We start from the raw sequence: 21,064 nt of genomic DNA on the forward strand, positions 1-21,064 counted from the left end.
TCCTGCCAAGGACCTCGTGTGTGATCACGGCTGTGGGAAATCACCATGATGGTTCAGTGCAGAGAGGGTACCTCTCTGTGTGCTGCCCCACATAACCAAATACATGTGAGTCATATTGACCTGTGATGCTTATTTGATATTCACGGTCCTTCTTAGGAGGGAGCATGAGCTTCCCCAGCACCTGAGTCTATCGATAAGTAGCAGCATCCACAAGAATCCTTTAAAACAGAAGTTCCTGGACTGTGGTATATATTGCAGGGGGTCTACTGTACAGTGTACCACAACTTAAGAAATCTTTTAAAATTCTAGAATTGAAGGACTGGTCAGTTCTGAGTGTCTGCAGGTGGTCCAATAGACAGCAAAAGCACTGACTCTCCTTCTGCAGTCCAACAATTTGTGAACCATTACAGACACCCATGTGAACAGCCCAGCAGACAAAGGCTAAAAGGCACACACACAAAATGCAAATACCCTTAATGTGTGCCAGCATGTACGGCAAATGGGTCCAAAGCTTTTAACACAATACAGACTCAGAGCTGCAACTATGAAGAACAGCTTGACCACAGTTTACTCTTCACTATCATCACACCAACTCCACACAATAAAAAAATGTCAAGCCTCCAGAAAGTATTAATTCATTTTAAAACCAAACAAATGTTCTAAAAATATGTATTTGAACTCTGTTACTTTGCTTCTAGGTTTTGAAGCTTTAGGGAAGCACTGCTTTTGTTTACTAAAGCACTGAAAGATTGAAATTCAGTGTTGGATAATCATGCACAAGCTTGGGCTGCTATGGGCTGGCCCCTTAGTGCACAAATGTATTTTAAACAGAAGCTCCCCATCCCCAAACGCTATAATACTCCTAGTCTCTACACAGACCCCCTCCTGCTCCACGTTCTCCTGTACCCGTACATCTCCTCTCTCCTACCCACTGCCCTGGTCCCTCTATTCCCCACAGGCAGCATTGCCAACCCCACTGCACTGTAATGGCAGCCACTTCTGTCAGGAATGGTGATTTCAGTCAGCGTGAGGAATCTCTAGAGGTGACATAAACCTACACTGAGGGCAGCCTTGTTTTCAAAGGTGTGTATGGGATAGCAGGTGGAGTTATTCTGATGGCTGAGTCCTCATAAGTAGCTAAGGAATGTAAAGACCCATTTAAACACAGCAAAATTTATGATTTGACTGTTTTTTGTGAGACAATTGTGATAATACTGTAAAAATTTGTTAATGCTTCACATCAATCTAGTTGCCCATTGCAATTTAAGAGTGCTTTTAAGAAGAGGTTCAAAATAAGGACATATTTATATCATACTGACTTCATCAGATCTTAAATATATACTTATAGTTTTCAATTGGAACCAACATTAAGAACTATGGCCAAATTCTCTTCTGAGTTCCAGAGATGCAAGATCTGAGTGTCTCTCTGAAATTAATGGATTGGCAAGTAGGACAGCTAATGATAAAATTGTTTCTCAGTAAATTAAAAAAAAAACAAAAACAAAAACAACACATGACTAACTCATGGCTGGGCATGATTGATATATGAGCACTTCATGCACCTGAGCTTTGCTTCTCTTTGGGTAAGAAGGTGAAATTCACAAAAAACTAAAGTGCACTAAGAGAACATAGCTTGTTTGTCTTCACCAATGAGAAAGTTAGCAAAAATCCCTTTAATTATGCATTTGTATATTGGTTACTTCTCAAAGAACCTGTCTGAGGCACCTTATCATTAACATGAGTTGTTAATGTTGCCCTTGAACTGTAAATATCACTTAAATTAAAGCAGTGACAATATATAGATAATATTAGTATAAATGTCTTTTATAAAAAGGACACACTACTTGAACTTGGGTAGAGATCAACTAACAAACCCATACACTAGCATCTAGAAAACTTTGTCTTTAGTATATTGACTGATTTGGTGGGTTTTTTCCTAAGAGAAACAAAGGAAAGACTGAATGCAACATCACCAAAAATAAATACCATAGAAATACCCTCACCAAAGTGAACTATGTATGTGAAACTTTGAGATTAAATGTGCATACCATTCCACCAGTGTGCTCAGAAGACAACCTGATGCCAGGGCATTAGTCCAGTCCTCAGATGTCTTTTTTTTTTTTCTCTCAATCACAGGACATGGGAACTTTTTCTTTACCAGAAGAAAATTTCTTACCAGAAACAATGCCTTACCATACATCCCTTATGTGGCTCTCACCTCAAAGATGAACTTGGAACTGCCGAAGTTTGTTTTCTGCTTTTGCCAGAAATTATCAGGTTTTATAATCAGGGCAACATGAATCTCGGCAGGAAAGGCCTCCTGAAGGGTCTTTAGGAGAGGCTTGATCAAATCCCACTTTGATCCCCGCATATCGATAATAACAGTGAATCCTCGCTTACAAACATCTTCGCTGTAGGAATAAAAAAATAACAAGATAATTAATATTGTGGACTGTCACACTGAGACTTACATTTTGTTGCTAGTGTTCAGTGCTTCAGAGCAAAGCAAAGGATTATATACTTCAAAATAAAAGGCAAAAGATAGTACTGCATAAAAGCTATATGAAAGGCCATATTAATTTTACCATAATCTAGTTTACATGAAACTCAAGTGTAGATATTACAGGTTAATCTCTAATTTCCAAAATACATGTAATTCAAATTTTCACTGAAAACATACATACTTTCACACAATTGAAAACAGAATCAAATATATCTGTATAGAAGCTATTTATGTGTACATGCAATGGATTCTGCTTTCAACATATGAATTCAATCCACAGCCAAAGCCAGCAATCAGGGTCCTTTGCCATAACATTGCTGGCCACTTGTAAATCTGGGTGCCTTAATTTTTAAAGGCCCCTTTAAGGGCTTTTTAAAAAGTGTAATTTCCAGAAAAGTGCCTGGCAATTATTCCCTGAAAGGAAGGTCCTTGTGACTCAGCATGTGTGCTGTTAAAATTGGGGCCCTTTTCCTTCCTGATTGATCTTCCAAATGTTTCAGGATCTTTTTCAATCTGCAGCCATACTTTTCTGCCAGCCTGTGCTCCTCCCTTCTTAAAAGTTCAAGACAGTTATCTGGCCTGGTTATTGGCAGTGCATGGGGCCCAAAAGCATTAGAACATTAGCTTGCAAGCACATCTTCCCTTCCTCAGGAGAAGAGAGGAAAAAAAATAAAAGGGCATGGTGATTCAAGTCAAATCTGGGCAGCTTTCAGCATAGCTTCTGGGGATGTAATATTGCTCCTCAAAAAAAGAGGTATGGCTCAAAAGTGTCATCCTCCATCTGCAGCATCCAACATTTGATGAGATTTAGGCAGTGTCTACTCCTCTGATTGATCAGCTAATATATTTGAAGTCTTGAGAGCTATGGTGTCTGCTTTAGGCCTCAAGCACTTGCACAAAATGTGAAATTCCCCATCCCCAGTAATATTACTGGTATGGTGAATGAGAAAAATTAATTGGTGATGCACTCAATATGCCAGAATGGTCTATCTACTGATCTAATTTTGCTTTTTTTTTTTTTATTTTAAAAAGGGAAATGGAGGTCACAGCCTTTTCCACAGGAGAGTCTGTTAGAAGAAATGTATGGAAAGAAGAAAGGAACATAAAAACAGAAATACAGTTGAGAAAGAAGAGAAACATGGCAGAACATATTTTGTATAATGAATACAACAGTGAGGTACAGAACAGGAAATCCTCTTTAATACATTGATATAGCACCTTTGACCTTTCTGCAAACTGGCCGTCAACAAAAATAGGATCAATATTGCAGACATAAAGGCATATGTAAGATATTTTAAAATAACAAGTGTTGATATCTCTGGAATGAATCTGAACTATGCTGAGGACAGATATTATTAAGTATGGTTATAATGCAGAAATTGTAAGACTCTGTTTAGCCTCCACATGAATACACTCAGTGCACAAGCACATAGGATGATTTTCACCATACTCTACTTCTCTTAATTTTATGAAATTCTTAAAGCACTCTTTCTGCTAATAAGATCCAGCTCCTAATATCTCACTGAAAACAACTCTATAAAGCTTACAACTGGGTTTCTGAGCTGGAACAAGGCTAGGGATGTCCTTCATAGGAGGCTCTATGGATTAACATATATAACTTGGAAACAAAAGTCCTTGGTGACCTTACTGGTATCTAGAAAGATTTGTGCAAAGATGGAGCACCCCATGGCAAAATGGATTTTGTCATGTTAAGAAAGTTTGCTAACTTGAACAGCCTCAACTTAGTGCCAGGAAGAAGTCGTCAAAGCTAACAAGCTTGGTTCTCTGCCTTAATGTTATTGGCACATCTAGAGCACACCACATACAACCATCAGTGCAAAGAAAAACTAGGGAGACCAGGAACTTCCAAACACTGCCAGGAATATAGATCTTTTTATTCTCCTTTTACCTACTGCTGAAAGGTCAGACATCTGATCCTTACACAACTAATGCCAAAAAAGGCTGTAAAAGAAGCTTTGTTGGTGGTGCTACTGCCTCTTGCCCTTCAGAATGAGAGCTGAGACAAAGAATGAAATCAGAAAAGAATGAATAGAAGGGGTTCTGTGTTTTGGGCTTTTTTTCCTGCAAAGCTTTATAGGGTCTTCAGTAACTTCTGCCAAGTCAGCAATCCCTGTTTATCCTGAACTGACTTTTCCAAGGATTGATTTTTCTTCAGACACTTGACAAAAAGATCCAGGAGCCATACAGGCTCATGGAGAGCCCCAGCAGCAGACACAGTAACAGGTAAGTGCAATCTATCTTTTCAGAGATAAATAAATACCCACACCCCCATTGCAACCACAGGAAGACAGAGCCAATGTTAAATTCATTCCAACTCCCCAAGGCTGCTGCCAACCTGACAATTTAACAAATCTGATCTAAAACAATAACTTAATACCTACTGATGAACAACAGAAAAAAACCTGTTTCAGTAAGCAGAACAGGAATGTCCTGAGGGACTAAAGTCTTAGACCCAAACAGACCCCAAATCAGACTTTACCCCCAGCTTTAGAGTGTGGGCAATGTGATATCATCTTGACACTCATGATTACATACCACCATGACTGGCAGTTCAGCCTGCAGTTAGATACTACAGATAGAGAACTAAGAGATGTAACTATGGGCTGAATTCTGTGTTTACTGAAGGTTTACAGCCTCTCCAGACCCTGGAGGTGCAGAAAAACAGTGGAGGGAGCAGACAGTACTGTCACCCCTTCCCATCAGCACACCATGCCTAACCACGCGTGTGTGAAAATATGCTCCACAACACCCTAAATCCCTACTTTCAGGGTTTTTTTGAGACTTGACAGTATGTTTTCAGTGGAAGAAGAAATGGTAACAATTCCCAGCAAGAACAGACACTGACCCTGTGGGCCAGGCTGGGACATCAGCCGCCAGGTAGGGGTCAAGATGCTTTCTGATTCGCAGTCATTCTCTACCAGCACTATCCACACTCCTTGTAACTAGACCAAATTTTCCACAAGCTTAGTACATTTTAGTACATCAGTACAGACTTATAGGGTGCAGGGATGGAGAAGGAAAAAAGGAAGGAGAATAATAATTGATTTCTTGGGTTCAAAACACATGAACAAGTAACAACTATTTCACTAGTAATACAAAACTCAATACAGTGCTCTTGATTACAGAGGATTACCCTACTTGATTGGTCACATAGGCATGTAAGTTCCTGTATGAAATAAGTGAAAAGATGGTTACCCCTTTTCAATTATAGTGCAGATAATGTACAAATGGATGGTATTTATCATTTTGAGCAAACCTAACTCTGTTTCAAGAACCTTGCTAACAGTCTTGCAGAAGTGGCTCTGCTTGCAATTTTTTTCTTTAATGAGATGAATGGTACTGGCCTGTAACAAGACCTCTCGGTCTGTAGTTTCATCTACAGAATTTGATCTCTCCGGCACAGTAATAATTCCACATGTCCTTCTCTGACTCTTTGCAGAAAATTAGCACCCGATTTCTAAATCTGATTGTCAAAAACTATTATTTAGCAGTGTTTAAACTGTTGCAAGCCAGAAAGCTGTCTACTCATTATTTCTACTTTAAGTTGCCAAGCATGCTGTGGAGAGGGATGCCTTTGAGAGCACTTACACTATATAAGCAGGCAGCTGGATACTAATCAGGTACTCATACCTCAGAGAAAGAAGAGGAAGATAATAAAATTGTTTAGACTGTAAGCTCCTCAGGGCAGGGACCATCTGCCATGCTGTATTTGTCTAAGGAGCCTGCCTTGGTGGAGGTATTCAGGTATCCGTACTCATACTATAGTCTTCAGCTGTCTAGAATTAATTCCAAAAAAATTACTCTTCAGGAAACTATAGATGCAAATCCAAATAATTAAAAATATTGAGTAATAACAGTCTGCAAAAACACAACTGAACATGTATGTGAAAGTACAAAAGGCTTATATAAATGTGGAGACACCTCATATGCAGTTTAGTTAAAAAAAAAAAAAAAGAACCAACAAAAAAAAAAAAAACCAAACTAAAAACTAATCCAGACCAATATTTAAGTGGCAATATCCAAATATTTACTGCTATTGATAGGGTTCTAAAAAAGTTGGCCTTGTATATACATAATGAAACACCCATAAACTCTGGTGAGTCAGAGCAATCTGTGAAGATTTGTCATCTTTGACAGTCAGTCATTTTTCTTCAGTTACCTCAACACGTATTGAGGAAATGATCCTACGTTCCTTTTGAATAGTCTAGCCATGTTTATTAAATTTATTGTTTAGAAGCCACAACTCAAACCCTTCCCAGTTTAGCAATTGATCGGGAAAAGCATCAGTAGCAATCAAGCTTCCTCCACACTGTCCAAGCAAGAAATGCCTTATCCCTGGCTCCCAAGACGCTACATCAATCCACATACCTATTATGCACAAGTAATCATTTTAGGATGGCAATTAGTGTTGACTGTAGTGCTTAATTTTTTCCGATATTGATATTTGATCAGAAACTGGAGAAAACACTCAGATCAAGGTATTTGGACAATCCATCAGCCTTTCGGCTGTGCTCATCTGGACTAGATTTGCAACAGTGAGCACAAAATATTTGATAGTTGATATGTAATTTCAGTTGTTACACTGCTTTTAAGCAAAGACCAGCTTCTAAGTTTAATAAAAATACCCTAGAATATTTGTGAAAACAATACTTAAAATACTTACTTGGAAAAAAAATAAAAGCATAAAATTGAAACTCAGAAGCAGATGTGATAATTTTATCAAAATAAATGCCTCTATTTTGGTTTCTAGGGTACTTTCATAAGGTTATTTTCTCAAATTTCCTCTTTAATTCAGGCACATTCTAAACTGTATTTTCTTTGGCAAGAGCTGGCTTGCTGGGTATCAAATGAGTTTAAGGACTTCATGCTTTCTGATTAATCTTTCAAATACCTATCATTGATTATGTGTATTTTTCATCCTTGAAGTTTGGCCAAAGCTTCTGGCATTTAGAAGCTTCAGCACTTGATTAGCTGAAATAACATAATATCTCCATTCCCATTTTGCAGTCATGAGTTAATGACAAAGCAGCACATTTAGCACGCCCGTTGGAACACTAAAAGCACAGATCTGACATGTACAGCATCTCATTCAAAATATGATGTTAACAGTGACAGCAAGATCTCCTTTAAGAAGGGTCAGTGTGACCTTGTCAGGAGACACTCTCAGCATAACAAGTAGCTCTACAAGCATCAATCTGTAAGCGCAAAATCTGCAGGAATTTAATTATTTTTGAGATCACCATTCCTTTGACAAATGTGCCTGTAGTCAGCCAATTGATTCACAAGCTGAGGGTGGAAAAGGGAGAGGAAGAGGAGAAAAATGGGTATGTGAAAGTCTCCAAACACAGACTGTTATCCCAAAGGCCTCATTTCATACTGAGACCAAACTAACTCTGCAGCGTGGTTTCCATATTAAAATGTGCTGAGGATCACTTCAGTAACTTATGTGTTAATATTTTTCACCAATTGAATTTTTTTAATTATCTTGTCTGTGGTCTGTTTACTCAGCCTGAAAATGAAGCTAGATGGGGAGGTTTATAATCAGCATCACTTACTGACTTTCACACTTTGGTTCTATATTACCATGTTGAGCCTGAAGATCACTTTGCCAATAGAAATGGTCAGTCATCTATATTCATAGTATACTTTCCAATACATTTAGAGGACCAGATAAAGTCCTTTCTAATAGACTTGTTTGTCAAGTACTCCTGAATCAGCATTATTTATTAAAATATTTTACTCCATTTATTACTTCTCAGCAAAACGTACCTTGCTCATTATTGCAGTTACCATGCATGTTCCTGAAATTTCACACCATCAGTCAGAGTTGTCACCCACACACCCTAGTGACTGTGGCTGTTTGGCGTGATGAGGCAGCTTGTCGTCTCGGACATCCCAGGATACCTGTGCCTGTTAATCCTCACATCTCCCTTACGTGCTGGTATATCAGTGACCAGTGGAGGAAATTAGTGATGCACATCCTGAGAGCACCATTACTCTGGAATAACAATTCACAGAAAGCTCCCACCAGAGAACTTCAGCTCCCTAAAAGACTGTAGACAGACTTCATCCTAAATTTTCCTTTTAAACATTTTCAAGCTTGGTTTCACAATGCTTTTTTGTAATTAGAGGAGAAATAGTCGTCCAGCCTCCATTTCCAATTAATCCTTTCTTCCTTACTGTGACCTAAATTTGTTTCTTCTCTCTCAGCGCTGAAAAGGAATTATTCATTCTCACTTCTGTTTTTTAAAAGGAGAAAGAAATCAATTGAAGCCAGTTTCACACTGGCTGGAGCTGGACATAAAGCAGTAATCTAGAGAAATTTCAGTAACATGTTGTAAAAGGACTTGGAGCCAGCAAGGTCCAGTCGGAGACAAACCTCCTGTCTCTGGTTTCCAGCCACTGCTCTTAGGGGACATGAGGTGTGATTGCGAATGGCACAAGAATGCAGATGTGTGGGCTGAACAATGCCCACATTCAACCCCTGCCTCCGGCCCCATGTCAACAGGAGGGAACAGAAAGACAGAAAAAACCCGAAATATTTTGTCAGAAGCTAACCAGTGCCAGAATGGGTGCTCCTGCTATTCTCAAGCATGTAACTTATTTTGCTATTTGATTTTTACTTCTAAGAAAAAATAGCTCTGAAGTCAAAGCAATTCTGTTGTAAAATGATGTAAGCTAGGAAGAACTCAGACCCCAGGTAGGTGTAAGAAAACCTTTTCCCAATATGTAACCATGATCATGCGAGCTCCTGAGAGTTGTTGTGAGAGGTGCAGGTCCCATATGGTATCTCTGTCAGGATTCAGCAGGGTTGTGTTCTGCTGTCTTCTACCCAGGTAAAAATCCTGATCTACATCATTACACCCCAGACCAGAACTGAGACCCAGAGCTCTGCAGGCATTCGTCCTCCTATTTAATTGAGCAAATAAACACTATTTGAGAAGCTTCCTGTCTTCATTCAAATAGCAAAGATATAAAACACAGCTGTGTCCAAGAATTCATGATTGCAGCTGCTGAAGCCAAATCTGGAGGACGAATATTATAATTTTTCACATTCCTTCATATAAATCCATTTACCCTCTTTCCCCTTTTGTTGTTGCACATCTACTATATTTGGATCAATATCTGGCAGGTCTTCCTTGAAACAGCTGCTGAGATAAATATGAAATTAATCAGGGCTTTGTTTTTGTTGAAGCACGGCTACATTTAAAGATTTATTACTACAACAAAGAAATATTTGAACAGTAAGTACCATTCAACTATCTCTTGAGCATTTAAAGTCTTGTATTTGAGATGATCTAGCAGAAACAAAACAAAAATGCTTTACTAAATTAAAATTATATGTTATTGACATTTGCTGGAAAAATAAATATTAGAGTTTTGATGAAATATAAACACCATTCTTCAAAAGGTTTGGATGAGCAGAGGCTATTGAGAATATGTTTAGAGATTCAAATCCACTGGATTCCAGGTGAGAAATAAATATATACAGTTGTGCTTAGCACAGCCAAACTAATAAGATTTAAAAAATAAATATAGGTTTTTGCCAGCACTTTAAGCATTTTCTGTAGTTCAAGCAAGGAGACCATGAAGTCCATTTCACATGCAGTCACTATAAAGTTTAGTCTGCAGTGAACACTGCCAGATTTTCACATAAGGAAAAGGATACTTCATCTGGGCAATGACTGACTGGGGCTCTTAGGCCCTGGATCCTGATTTATCAGTTCAAGGCATCAGTGACTTAACGAGTGAATGAAGCACGGTGAGCAGCTTTAGGAATTCCAGTTATCATAGTAAAACACAGTCATTCCAGAATGGAAAGTCTTCAGATTGCAAATACATACATTTTGTTGAAATGCGTTGTGGGAGGCAGAGTTGCCCAGAGCAGAAAGACCTTTTGTAGCATAAATAAGCCTGCAAACATGTTCAGCTCATGCAAAGAATGATTAATGTAGGTTTAGACAGTAGACAGCAGCACCTGGTGAAACCCAGTATATGTCCAGAGGCAAACACCATGCTGAATTCAGTCCTGATGTAAGCAGGTATAACCACTCTGGGATTAGCACACTTGATCCAGGACTCAGTTGGGCTCACAGATGAGGATAAGAAAAAGTACTCTTCAAAGATGCTAAAATCACTTTTTCTAAGTAATATTGACATTTCTTGCAGTAAGCATTCATCAGTTCTCATATGCTGCTCCTGGCAGTACAGGAGAACAATGTACATCCACACACAGAAAAGCTGTAATTAAAGTAAGGAACTAAGGAGAAATGAGTAATTACACATTAATTCAAAATAAGATGTTTCATGATGAGTGTAGGTTATTATAAAAGTGTGTACTGAATTAAAAAATGAAAAAAAGCTTATATAACAGCAAAATATTCTGTTTAAGCCTTTTCAGATGAAATGTCATTTTTTCATTTTGTTCCTTTTTTTGATCAGAAAACATAAAAAAAACCAAAACCAAAACCAAAACAAACCCAAAAAATAAAAAAACAGAGACTTTGAATTATAGCAAAACAAAATATTTTGATCAACATATTTTAAAGGTATTTTTGGTGACAAATTTCTACAGTTTTGGGGTTTTTCTTCATTTAAAAATCTGCACTTCAAAACAGCAAATTCTTCCACAAATAAGTAACTTAGTTTCTGCCCATTTGCAGGGCAGAGTTCAGCATGAGATTCGCTTTGCACTTTTTATCTCCTAACCAGAAGTGATATAACCATTCTTTGAGGCTTACAAGAGTTTGGCAGGAGTCCACATGGTCGTTTTACTTAAGGGCACTCACTGGATTCAAGTACATGTGTTTGGAGGAAAGGCTGAGTGCTACATCCCAGAAACACTGTGCAGTCCCTGCAATGGGTCAGTTTTGCTAAGACACTATGTGAGAATTTCAGTTCTCTTTAGAAGTGTACAATTTAAAAGCTGATACCTCCATTTTCCTCAGGTTGGACAATGAAAACTGACAATGACCAATAAATCAGTGATACTCATTTTTTTTTGAGCTCCACCCATATACAAACCAAGTGGGTCTTTCTAGGCACAATGATTTACCCAAAATAGTTCACTTATCAGATAGATACTTCCTGCCGTGCCAGGCTGGGTGAAGACTGCCTGTGGTATTACATCCAGAAGGGCTTGCTTTGAAGCTACAGAATCAATCTATGTTGTAAGATATACTTGTAAAATCAATTTTTTGTGTATTCATTTACAAAGCAGACTTTACTCATTCTTTCAAATAACTACCATGATGGAATTGAGAGGAGAAAAAGTCCTTGTTACTGAGTACTCAAGACACAGTGATAATACTGATGTGCTATTCACAATCCAGCTTCCAAACATCTCTCTCATGTCCAATTTTTTCTGAATCTGTCCCCTAGCAAGGTCAGGCTCTCTCACTCTGTCTATCAAGAGGGACTACTCAATGAAACTACTTGATGTGAGGCATCCCTTATTAATTGTATGGAGACATAAATGTGTGACAGATCAAAATCCCTGATGCTGACTGAACAGAAACAAATTGGTAACTCGGTATTAGACCCAAAAGATACCCAGAGTGAGAAAGCTGGATCCACAAACCTTCTGGAGAGCAAAGATGAATCCAACAGTTGAATAAAGTCAAAACCTGGCAATAACCATGCAGACCGCAGGTGAGTCCCTGAGCTAACACTCTGCCTGTCTTCTCAAGAGAACTTGAGGTTTTGAGCACTTGAGCACTCCACCCTCAGATGCTTTCACCTTTGTAGGAGATTGAGCTCTTTAGATGCCTGTTTGTGGTCTCCTGTTTTACAGTCCATTAGGCTGAGGCATTTCACCATCCTGATGGGAACTCACATATTGGTGTCATGCCAACACAGTTTTAAGGTTGCTTACCTTATGATCCTGAATTTCCATCACAACCACTTACAATTTCAGTTCTCCATCAGTACCTCTTCTCATCAATCACCACTAATTGGAAAAACTCAGAGCAACTCTTTCATCAACTAAAGCAGGTTCAGATCAGTGCTCTGGAAAGTCATTGTCTGGTTTCAACTCCCTGCTCCCTTTCCCCTATTAGCCATATTGCTTCTCTACCAAAAGCACAATAAAACTTCACAGGCAAGTCCATCTACAAGTGCCACATGTGAACATGCGTCACCCTGTTCACCCCAGGAACTGCATACCCCAGGTGGTGTCTGTCCTGCTGTCAGACCTGAAAATTATATTGACAAATTAATGTATGCCAGGACAGGAATGATAGGAATCTGCTAGTCAGAAAACTCTTACAATTTATTGTAGATATCAGCTAGCACATGGTAATAAAAATCACAGAGCAGATTCACGGAGCACTGCACTTAAGGATATTTGGCCTAATGTTGAGTGGCTTATTTGATCTGGAAGAGACACATCAAAAATATGTCACAGGCCACATCTACTCCACCAGACTAAGGGGTTTCCTACCTGTGAGTTAAACTAATGCAATGTAACATCTTCTGTAGTAATGAGCTTAATGCAGGAGGCTTCTATAGCAAGTTGAACCACCATAGTCACCCCACTGGACAACAACAGGCGCAAAAATCCAGAAGTCATTTTACAGTCACTCTACAAACCTCTAGCGTCGCACTGAACATATCACCCAGTATAAGAAAATCCTACTAAGTGTAACTCCCTGACACTGAGATAACACAAATAAATGGAATTATTTTCCTTTCAATTATAGCTTCACAATTTATTAATTTTTTACATCTGGCCGAAGCACTGCAGTCCAGGGGATGAGACTGAGATTTGGGCAAACCTAGTGTGGTTGCTCTCTGCCTTCTTGTGTTTCTGTGTTATAGTTTAACTCTACCTCTGTTTTTTTTTCACGTGTAAAGTGGGTGTTACTGTACTTTTCCTTATTGAGGTTAATCCATTCTTCCAGTTAATGTATTATATTTATCCCATTTTCAGACATAGATAGGATACATAATTGCAGGAAAACTACAAATTGCAAATAGTCACGCCCTCTTCATGGTTAATTCACAAAAGCTTAAGAGACATCACTTAATAATCTAAGCATGTGCTTATTTATCCATGCTGGGCTATATTCTCTGTTACACGTGTGCTGATTTTATATAGGGAGCATTTATTGCTCTATACATATGCTTATCTAATTGTACTGAATACACATGCTTTATTAAACTCATAAATGAGCACATTTATGGGTCTATGTGAAAGTAGAGCCCTTCATATTTTATTTATAAAGTGGGACAATAGAACTGCATTGACATAGAACACCCATTTAATTCAGAGGATTTAGGGTCGTCCCACAGATTTTGCTATTTTTTGCCAGAATCAAGGCTTTTGGTTTTTTTAATTAGATTTCCAGCCCATCTGCTTGCAGAGATAGCCTTGACAATATAAACTAACACACATTTGTCTTGCTGAGTCTGAAGCCCGTAGAAAGAAACAATGAGACTAGGAGAACAGTGAACTTGCACCCTCCATCTTATTGCAGTGTTAACTAAAAACCAATTCTGAGTGCCTCAATACCAGAAATTTTAACTATATCATTGCTGTTAATTTTGCCACCAAACCTGCAGATAAAATGTTTTTCAATGCCCTGAATTATTTACGCAAGCCCTTGCCTGTTTTGATGGCCATGCTGTACAATTCAGTCTGTCAATTAGGACCAGGTAAGTTCCTGGCCAAATATATATGCCTTCTATTTTAATCAAGGATTTTGCTTCTTTTTTAATGTGTGGAGAAAAAGCATTGATCACTCAGACAACTAGTACTAGAAGCCTATAGTGGAAAAGATTGCGAAACCACAATTATTTTGGATTTCATGTAGAACCCACAGGAGCACTAGCCCAATAAATAATTGCAAGTGCTTTATGATATAAAACTAAGGAAAACAGATTAAAATCTCTGTTGCTATGACATGCTTTACAAACAGCACAGAAAACATAGCTCAGATAGACTCAGACTTTTTCCTACCACCTGAAAATAATAAGAATACTGCACTGGTCTCTTATGAGAGTGACGCTATACCAATTCATAGTACTTGAATGCTAAAATCACGCACAAAACTAACAACTCTAAAAAGAACTGTCTCTTCCTGCATTTTCTGTAATTACTGATTCTAAACTTGAATAACTGTTTCAATCTTCTTTGATATAAGCTCTCCCCAAATCATTAATAACAAGTGTTTATGTCTGTCAAGCAAGCTCACACAGGTTGTTGATATCTGAAAATAAAGATGTAAGAATTAGCTAGAGTTTATGACAGTGGTTGCTGCCTGAATTATCACATTGTGGAGATGCTGCATGGATGCAGTCATACCCTGATACTGTTTTTTGAAAGGACAGCAATGTTCAATGACCATGCTTCTTTAATCCTATGGTCTGTCCGATAAAAATATCTTCCATCTGGTTCCTGTTTGTATGGTTGTGTCTCACAATATAGGGAGCTTGATGAGGCAATTAAGATGGCACATGAAGCACATGTTTACACTTGCTGGATATGGATGAACTTACGTACACACTTAACTGCCTTTCTGGAGGAGCATCACAGCACTTAAACAAGAATTAGGAAAAGGACACGGGAATTAGAAGCCTGCAGGCCAGGCAGGCCTTTTACTGCTTTGGTTGACCTCTTGCATCAATTTCCAATTTTATTTTAGTAAATTAATGTGTAAGCCTAAAAAAATATTGATATCCTCATTTCATTTGTGACTAAGAGCAGATATGGTGAATGCATGTCTCCACCTTGATGATTTCTTTCTTATGCCCCTGGCAATTTACACAATGAATAAATATCTTGTGTCACAAGATGTAAGAGACTTGTGGAAAAGTCCTAGGCTTGATGAATGGCTGCCTAGAGAGATCCTCTCTACTCTGCTATTTTGAGATACATTTCTTGCTTGATTGTGTTTGCAAAGTGGATATATATTACCAGTATGTTCAGATTGTGTTGAAGTTGGCTGTAGACTGGAAGAACTAACAGATGAATCCTGTGATTTTCACAGAAGGCACCTATCAAAGGTAGGAATTACTAATGGTTTGATAAATCAAACCAGACCCACTCATAAAATTACCTGATCTATTAATTTGTTTCCAACCACTTTAAAATCCACCAAACATTACGTTACATAATCTGGAAATAACAACTTTGCTCTTCTCTCTGCCCCATCTAACTAAAATAGTTAATCGTTAGCTTTCTTAGAACTTGACCAATATTTGAATCTATGTCATGCAAAACATAAAGTGCCGTGTAGATTACTTTCTGCATTGGAAGAAGACACCTACGTTATAAGACTGCTGTCATAACCTGTTGTATCATTCTTCATCCTGAAGGAACTTCAAGACCTTTGCCATGAGTAATCAGGCGTTAAATAAATCAGGGTCTAATATTATGCTTTAGAGTATTTCACTCAACAACAAAAGCAGAGGGAACTGCCTTTTTGTATTGGACTTAGACAAAGAACAAAATACACCACAGAAGATCTTTGACAATTTCCTCTGAAAAAGAACTTAATTCTTGGCCAAGAAAATGAGAAATAAGAGAAGAAAAGCAAGGACTTAAAGAGCTATGTGCCAAAAAATGTTCACAGGTGCAGGAATTAGACTTTTAACAGAATCCCTAATTACACATCTGACTTTTGGCATCTTTTCAAGGCAGCATGAACACTGTTAAAGTTCTTTTGTGCATTTGTGTCCTCCCACAAAAAAAGCAAAAATGTGTTTTGATTTGTAAAAGCAATTATAAGTCAATTACCTCTAAGTGGGCAAAGTGAGCACAATATTGGCAAGATGGACTTCAGCTTCTAGAAATACTGACTTGACACCAGTTTTAAATGCCCAAAAATGAAGATCAAGACAACTTTGCACTGGTAATGTATACGATACATTTACTTGATTTATATTGCTCCACTTTCTGTACCTTTTTCAAACATGTCTGCTTTAATTTTCCAAGTGCCACTGGGAATGTACAAAATATATAATATATATTTTAACATGAGGACAATTAGCATCTTATTCAGTAAGGCAAGTATTTCTAAACCTAGTGTCAAATTAGAGCAGGTGGATCCTCAGGTGGCCTCTTTCTCAAAAGTACTTGAGTAGATTTTACCTAACAAAAATGCATGCCTTTTTCATATAATTAGTAGTGCCCAACAAGTCATCAGAAAAGTGCTGCCGATGCTAATATACCACAGATGAAATGTAACAGTCCATAAAACTACAAAGATGAAGTGTCCTACGGAATTCATTCCTAAATGAAAATCCCAGGAAACCTTTTTAGCTGATCCTATTTTCCTGTCACCTACCACATACCATCTGACACTGCAAATCACTGTGGTGGCTGTTCTGGAAATTAAGGAGAAACTGAGATTTCCAGTAAGCCTGGTAAGTGTGGAATGATACAACATTTGAGCTCTGCCTTGTGAATGGAGAAGAAAGCAAGCCTAAAAACCCCACACATATTGCTTATGTATTTGATTCCTAGTCTAACAGTTCATTAACAAAGCAGAGCTTCCAGACATTCTTCCTATGGGTAAGACTGTCTGCTACTTTTCTATGTACCTGCTTTTTAATTAGATTTTGGAATGGAATCGCAGCTCCTACCCACAAATCTCCAGTGGTAAGCAAAATCTAAACTAATCTGTGATCCCAGAGATGTTTGCTTCTCCAGATGCAGTTTCTGAACTAAATTACAAATGTTGTAGAAACAGAAGAATGGAGAAGTAAGGGGACATAACCACAAAATTGGATGTGATTAATCAATGTTGTAAGAGTTCAGTTCTGTCTTGAGAATGGAGGAAAAAGAGGTCTTAAAGAAAAAGAAAATACTGCCTGTTTGATTAATTCTCAGACTAACAGTTTAACAAGGCAACATTTACAGCCATTCTTCCTATGTGCAAGATCACCCATTAGTCTATCAGGTACCTGCTTTTTATTTAGATTGTGTTTTGGAATTAATAGTTCTTCTGTAAGTTCTTCTTCTACTTCCTAGACTCACTGCATGGTAAAATGGTACTTTTGTAATGAGATACTTTTATCAAGTGCATTTTCTAAGGTCAGGAGGTGACACAGTACAGGGCCAATTTCTTATGCAGTGTCCCCAAGACAGTATTGGGGAATGCAACTTTAAAGACTCTGCTTCCCAGAAATTAGAGGTCTAATCAGTGCATACTATTAAAGTATTTCCACCACACGCAGCATAACTATAATAAAATCACTTAGGGTCTTCTATCTTCAAGATGTAAAAATATCAGCTAAATTGATTTCCCAAGCCATTGTAAGGTGTCTCCTGTATAGACTGGTAAATTCAGGTGATACAGTTAGACAAAGGTAGAAGAGAACTCAATGTTGAGTCCAGAACTAAAATTCAGGAAGCGCTGACTGTGTGTCTTCTCTGATGTTCCAGGATGGCACCTACCTTAGTGCAAATGTGACCTATATGGGTGGCCTAAATTAAGCCTGAGACTTTCATCTGATTACCGTCTACAAAGATCACAAAAGACACAAGCAGAGCTGCTAATAAACATAGTCCTTAGTTGGTGGTCTAAGCAGAGCTGCTAAGGCTACTGAAAAGGAAACACAATTTTAGTCTCCAATTAGGACTGACTCACAATAGAAAAAAATGGAAGGAAAAATTTGCATTGCTGAATTAGCAGAGGGCTTCGGCCTCTAGGGCAGTCAACTGCCAAATCACAGAAAATTGAGATAGAAGACACCTAAATCATCCTAGCCAGGGATGTTGCTGGTACTTTGCCAGGAACAGTAATCAGTACCTTAAGCTTACCTTTCTTGCAGCTAATTTTTCAGTAGCACTAAATTGACATGCAAATAAAGAGGAATGGTAGGAAACTATTTTAGAGGTATAGTTTATACTAATATAATCTAAAGAATACTTGAAAATATGGAATACAAAAGTCTCCATTCACTATTACTGATGGGATGCCTTTTTCATATGACATACAGATGCTTAAATAAATAAATTAACAATCAAACTTAACTCATCCTTCTAGTAAAAGACTGGGTGCTAATATCACTACATAGATATTAGAGACTGTTAATTCTTCTTGTATTTCCATGGGAAACAGGGTGATAGAAGAGAGCTACATCATATGAACATCCCATACACATTTGAGTAGTGCACAGGAAAGACATATGAAAGCAGCCTGAATTTGCTGGAGATTAACTGCAGCTGCTGTTACAATATTCAGAGAGAGATTCAATTACTCTACAAAGCCAATACTCTAGTACAATTTCTATTCAATGACTTTAACCAAAAGGACCATTCAGCAAAGACATGCCTCGTAAATATTGCACTGAGCCTACAGCAGGTTCCTCCTTTCTCTTGTTTGCACTGTAGCAGGGGTATGGGGAAGGGGTGCAGGATATTTCCCTGAACGCAGTTGCAGGGCAAGGGAAAGCTGGTTTGGTGCTTTGGCTTTTCAGTAACACAAAGTACCAAAAAATAAACTTTCTAAAATATTACATCACTGGAAAATTCTCCAGAGACTAAGGTCTTTAAACTGAGACATAAAACAAAGCCCTGTGTATACAGGCAGGGAAACTAGCACTCCCTTGTTAATAATAAAGTACACTGTGGCACATGTTGCAGACCAGACAATATCTGCCAAATCAAAAAGCATGTCTGAGTAACACTTTTCAGCCTTTTCTTGGGGGGAAAGGAGAGATTCTAGAATTATTTCGTGAAATTATGATTTTATTTTGTGTTAAGGTATTTATTTCTCTCTCTCTCCTTTTTTTTTTTTTTTTTTTTTTTTTTTCTTAATCAAATTAGCCCAACAGCCTCACAACACATAGTTACAGTTACATTTTGCTGCACACAGCATTACAGGATCCACAGGGAATTCTGCAGCCGTGCCAGGATCCACAAGGAAGACATAAAATACCACAGACTGACTTGGTAAGGAGCACCTTGTGGAAATTGAGAAGAAACCATTGATGAGATTTACAACTGCCTACCAAACTTGGATACCAATTCCCTTTGCAAACAGCAGGGAATTGAGCATCCCAACCTCTGAGACAAATTTTGCCAGTGCCAACCCATACTTTCCATGCTATAAGAGCATCAGCCTGCTCAATACCACATGTTACTATGAATTGGTCATTGTTCTATTTTAGTATGATCCAATTTTCTAATATCATAAACTAGCATGCACTTTTATGAGCATAGGAACTGCCAAACCTTTGGTAGTGGTTTGCACATTGATTCTCTAATGTTTAGTAACAAATTTGCCTTTTATATGCTCTGGAGATATCCCCTCTACCTCTAGTCTCTAAGAAGGGGTGAGTTCAGACAAAATTTCCCTCTTTGTGGGTGCTAATTAGGTCTCTTTCCTTGATGCAGCTGTCAATTCTCATTAAATTCGTAGGACTTTCATATTCTTGAGAGTCTTCTCTGACAGATTTGGTTTAAACAGTGACTGACAGACAGCACAATTGTGTAAGCTTTTTATCATTTGGAGACAAGGCTAAAAATACATTCCTGAAAACACATCTTCAGTCCTACCTAAGCTGTGCACTGGGGAATCCAGACTTTGGATCAGCATCCACAACACCTCCATCCCTCCAATGAGGATAAGGACCAAGCAATCTAGGCTGAGACATCTTCACCTCTGTGGCTCCCATTATTTACTCCATATTGGCACACAGTAAAGGTCTCATCTATTCTCCATAGGAGTTTAGAAGAGCTTTCCATTGACATTTAGATACTTTGATAATATTCCCATTACAAAGCAGACTGCAAAGCACAGAAGTTGTTTCCCTGCCTCTAATGACATCCATGAAGAGGGTGGCATAAGACGCTTCCAAATTATAATAATTTCTAAGAGCGAAAAGGATGTAACACATACTGGAGTTACTGATGAGGAATACAAGCACCCATGCTAGAATGAGACAAAAACCATTTCACAGTCTCTGCAAAAACTGTAGGAGAGATCACCGAAAAGTTAGGATTGGCTGAACCGCTGCATATTCTGCTGACGGCTGCTGACAGCTTCAGGAGGGAACTGCACGCGGCCGGTGCCGGCTCTGCTGCCAGCACGCCGCTTCCACAAAAGGTCTCTGTTTGCTAATTTTAGCTCTTCTGAATTACTGCTTACATTAGTGAAAACCTGCCTTCTCCACAGAAGTCTCCAGGTCACTGCTGGCTGGACCTCTCAGAGTACCGCAGAGCCACAAATCTGATGGTTAAAAAGCCCACAAGGAGTATGCAACAGCCTTAAATCGGCACTAGCACAGAAAAGGCCAGAGAGGGCAGCATGGCAAAGTGTGTTGCAGAGACTCACAAACCACTTGTCAGAGAGCCGCTGAAGAAGAAGATGGAGAAAATGATGCTCTGCATAAAATTTATAGCAAGCTGCAGTGCCCACCAGCTCCCTCACCAGTGAATGGGTGCAGGACACATCCTAGTTTATAAGTTTCTGCCTTTTCTTCATCACTTCAGCTCCTTCTTCCAGGCAGCAAATGTCAGTACAATCAACATGCAAAAGTCATTTAGCAAGGAGGAACAATGCTGATCTAATCCCCAGATTGAGGGCTTGG

General features: G+C 38.5%; 1 protein-coding gene across 11 annotated transcripts in view; it reads right to left on the minus strand.

Moving 5' to 3' along the window:
• The window catches only part of KALRN (kalirin RhoGEF kinase), a 523,685-nt gene that overhangs the window by 314,080 nt on the left and 188,541 nt on the right, over positions 1-21,064 (minus strand). For all 11 annotated transcript variants that reach the window (XM_042784358.1, XM_042784355.1, XM_042784351.1 and 8 more), the window contains exon 4: positions 2,219-2,411. In XM_042784358.1, the coding sequence (XP_042640292.1) occupies positions 2,219-2,411 (193 nt within the window). The remainder of the gene's footprint in view (positions 1-2,218; positions 2,412-21,064) is intronic.

The sequence above is a fragment of the Tyto alba genome, unplaced genomic scaffold, assembly GCF_018691265.1.
Source record: "Tyto alba isolate M040663 unplaced genomic scaffold, T.alba_DEE_v4.0 Super-Scaffold_7, whole genome shotgun sequence".
In the NCBI taxonomy this organism is placed as follows: domain Eukaryota; kingdom Metazoa; phylum Chordata; class Aves; order Strigiformes; family Tytonidae; genus Tyto; species Tyto alba.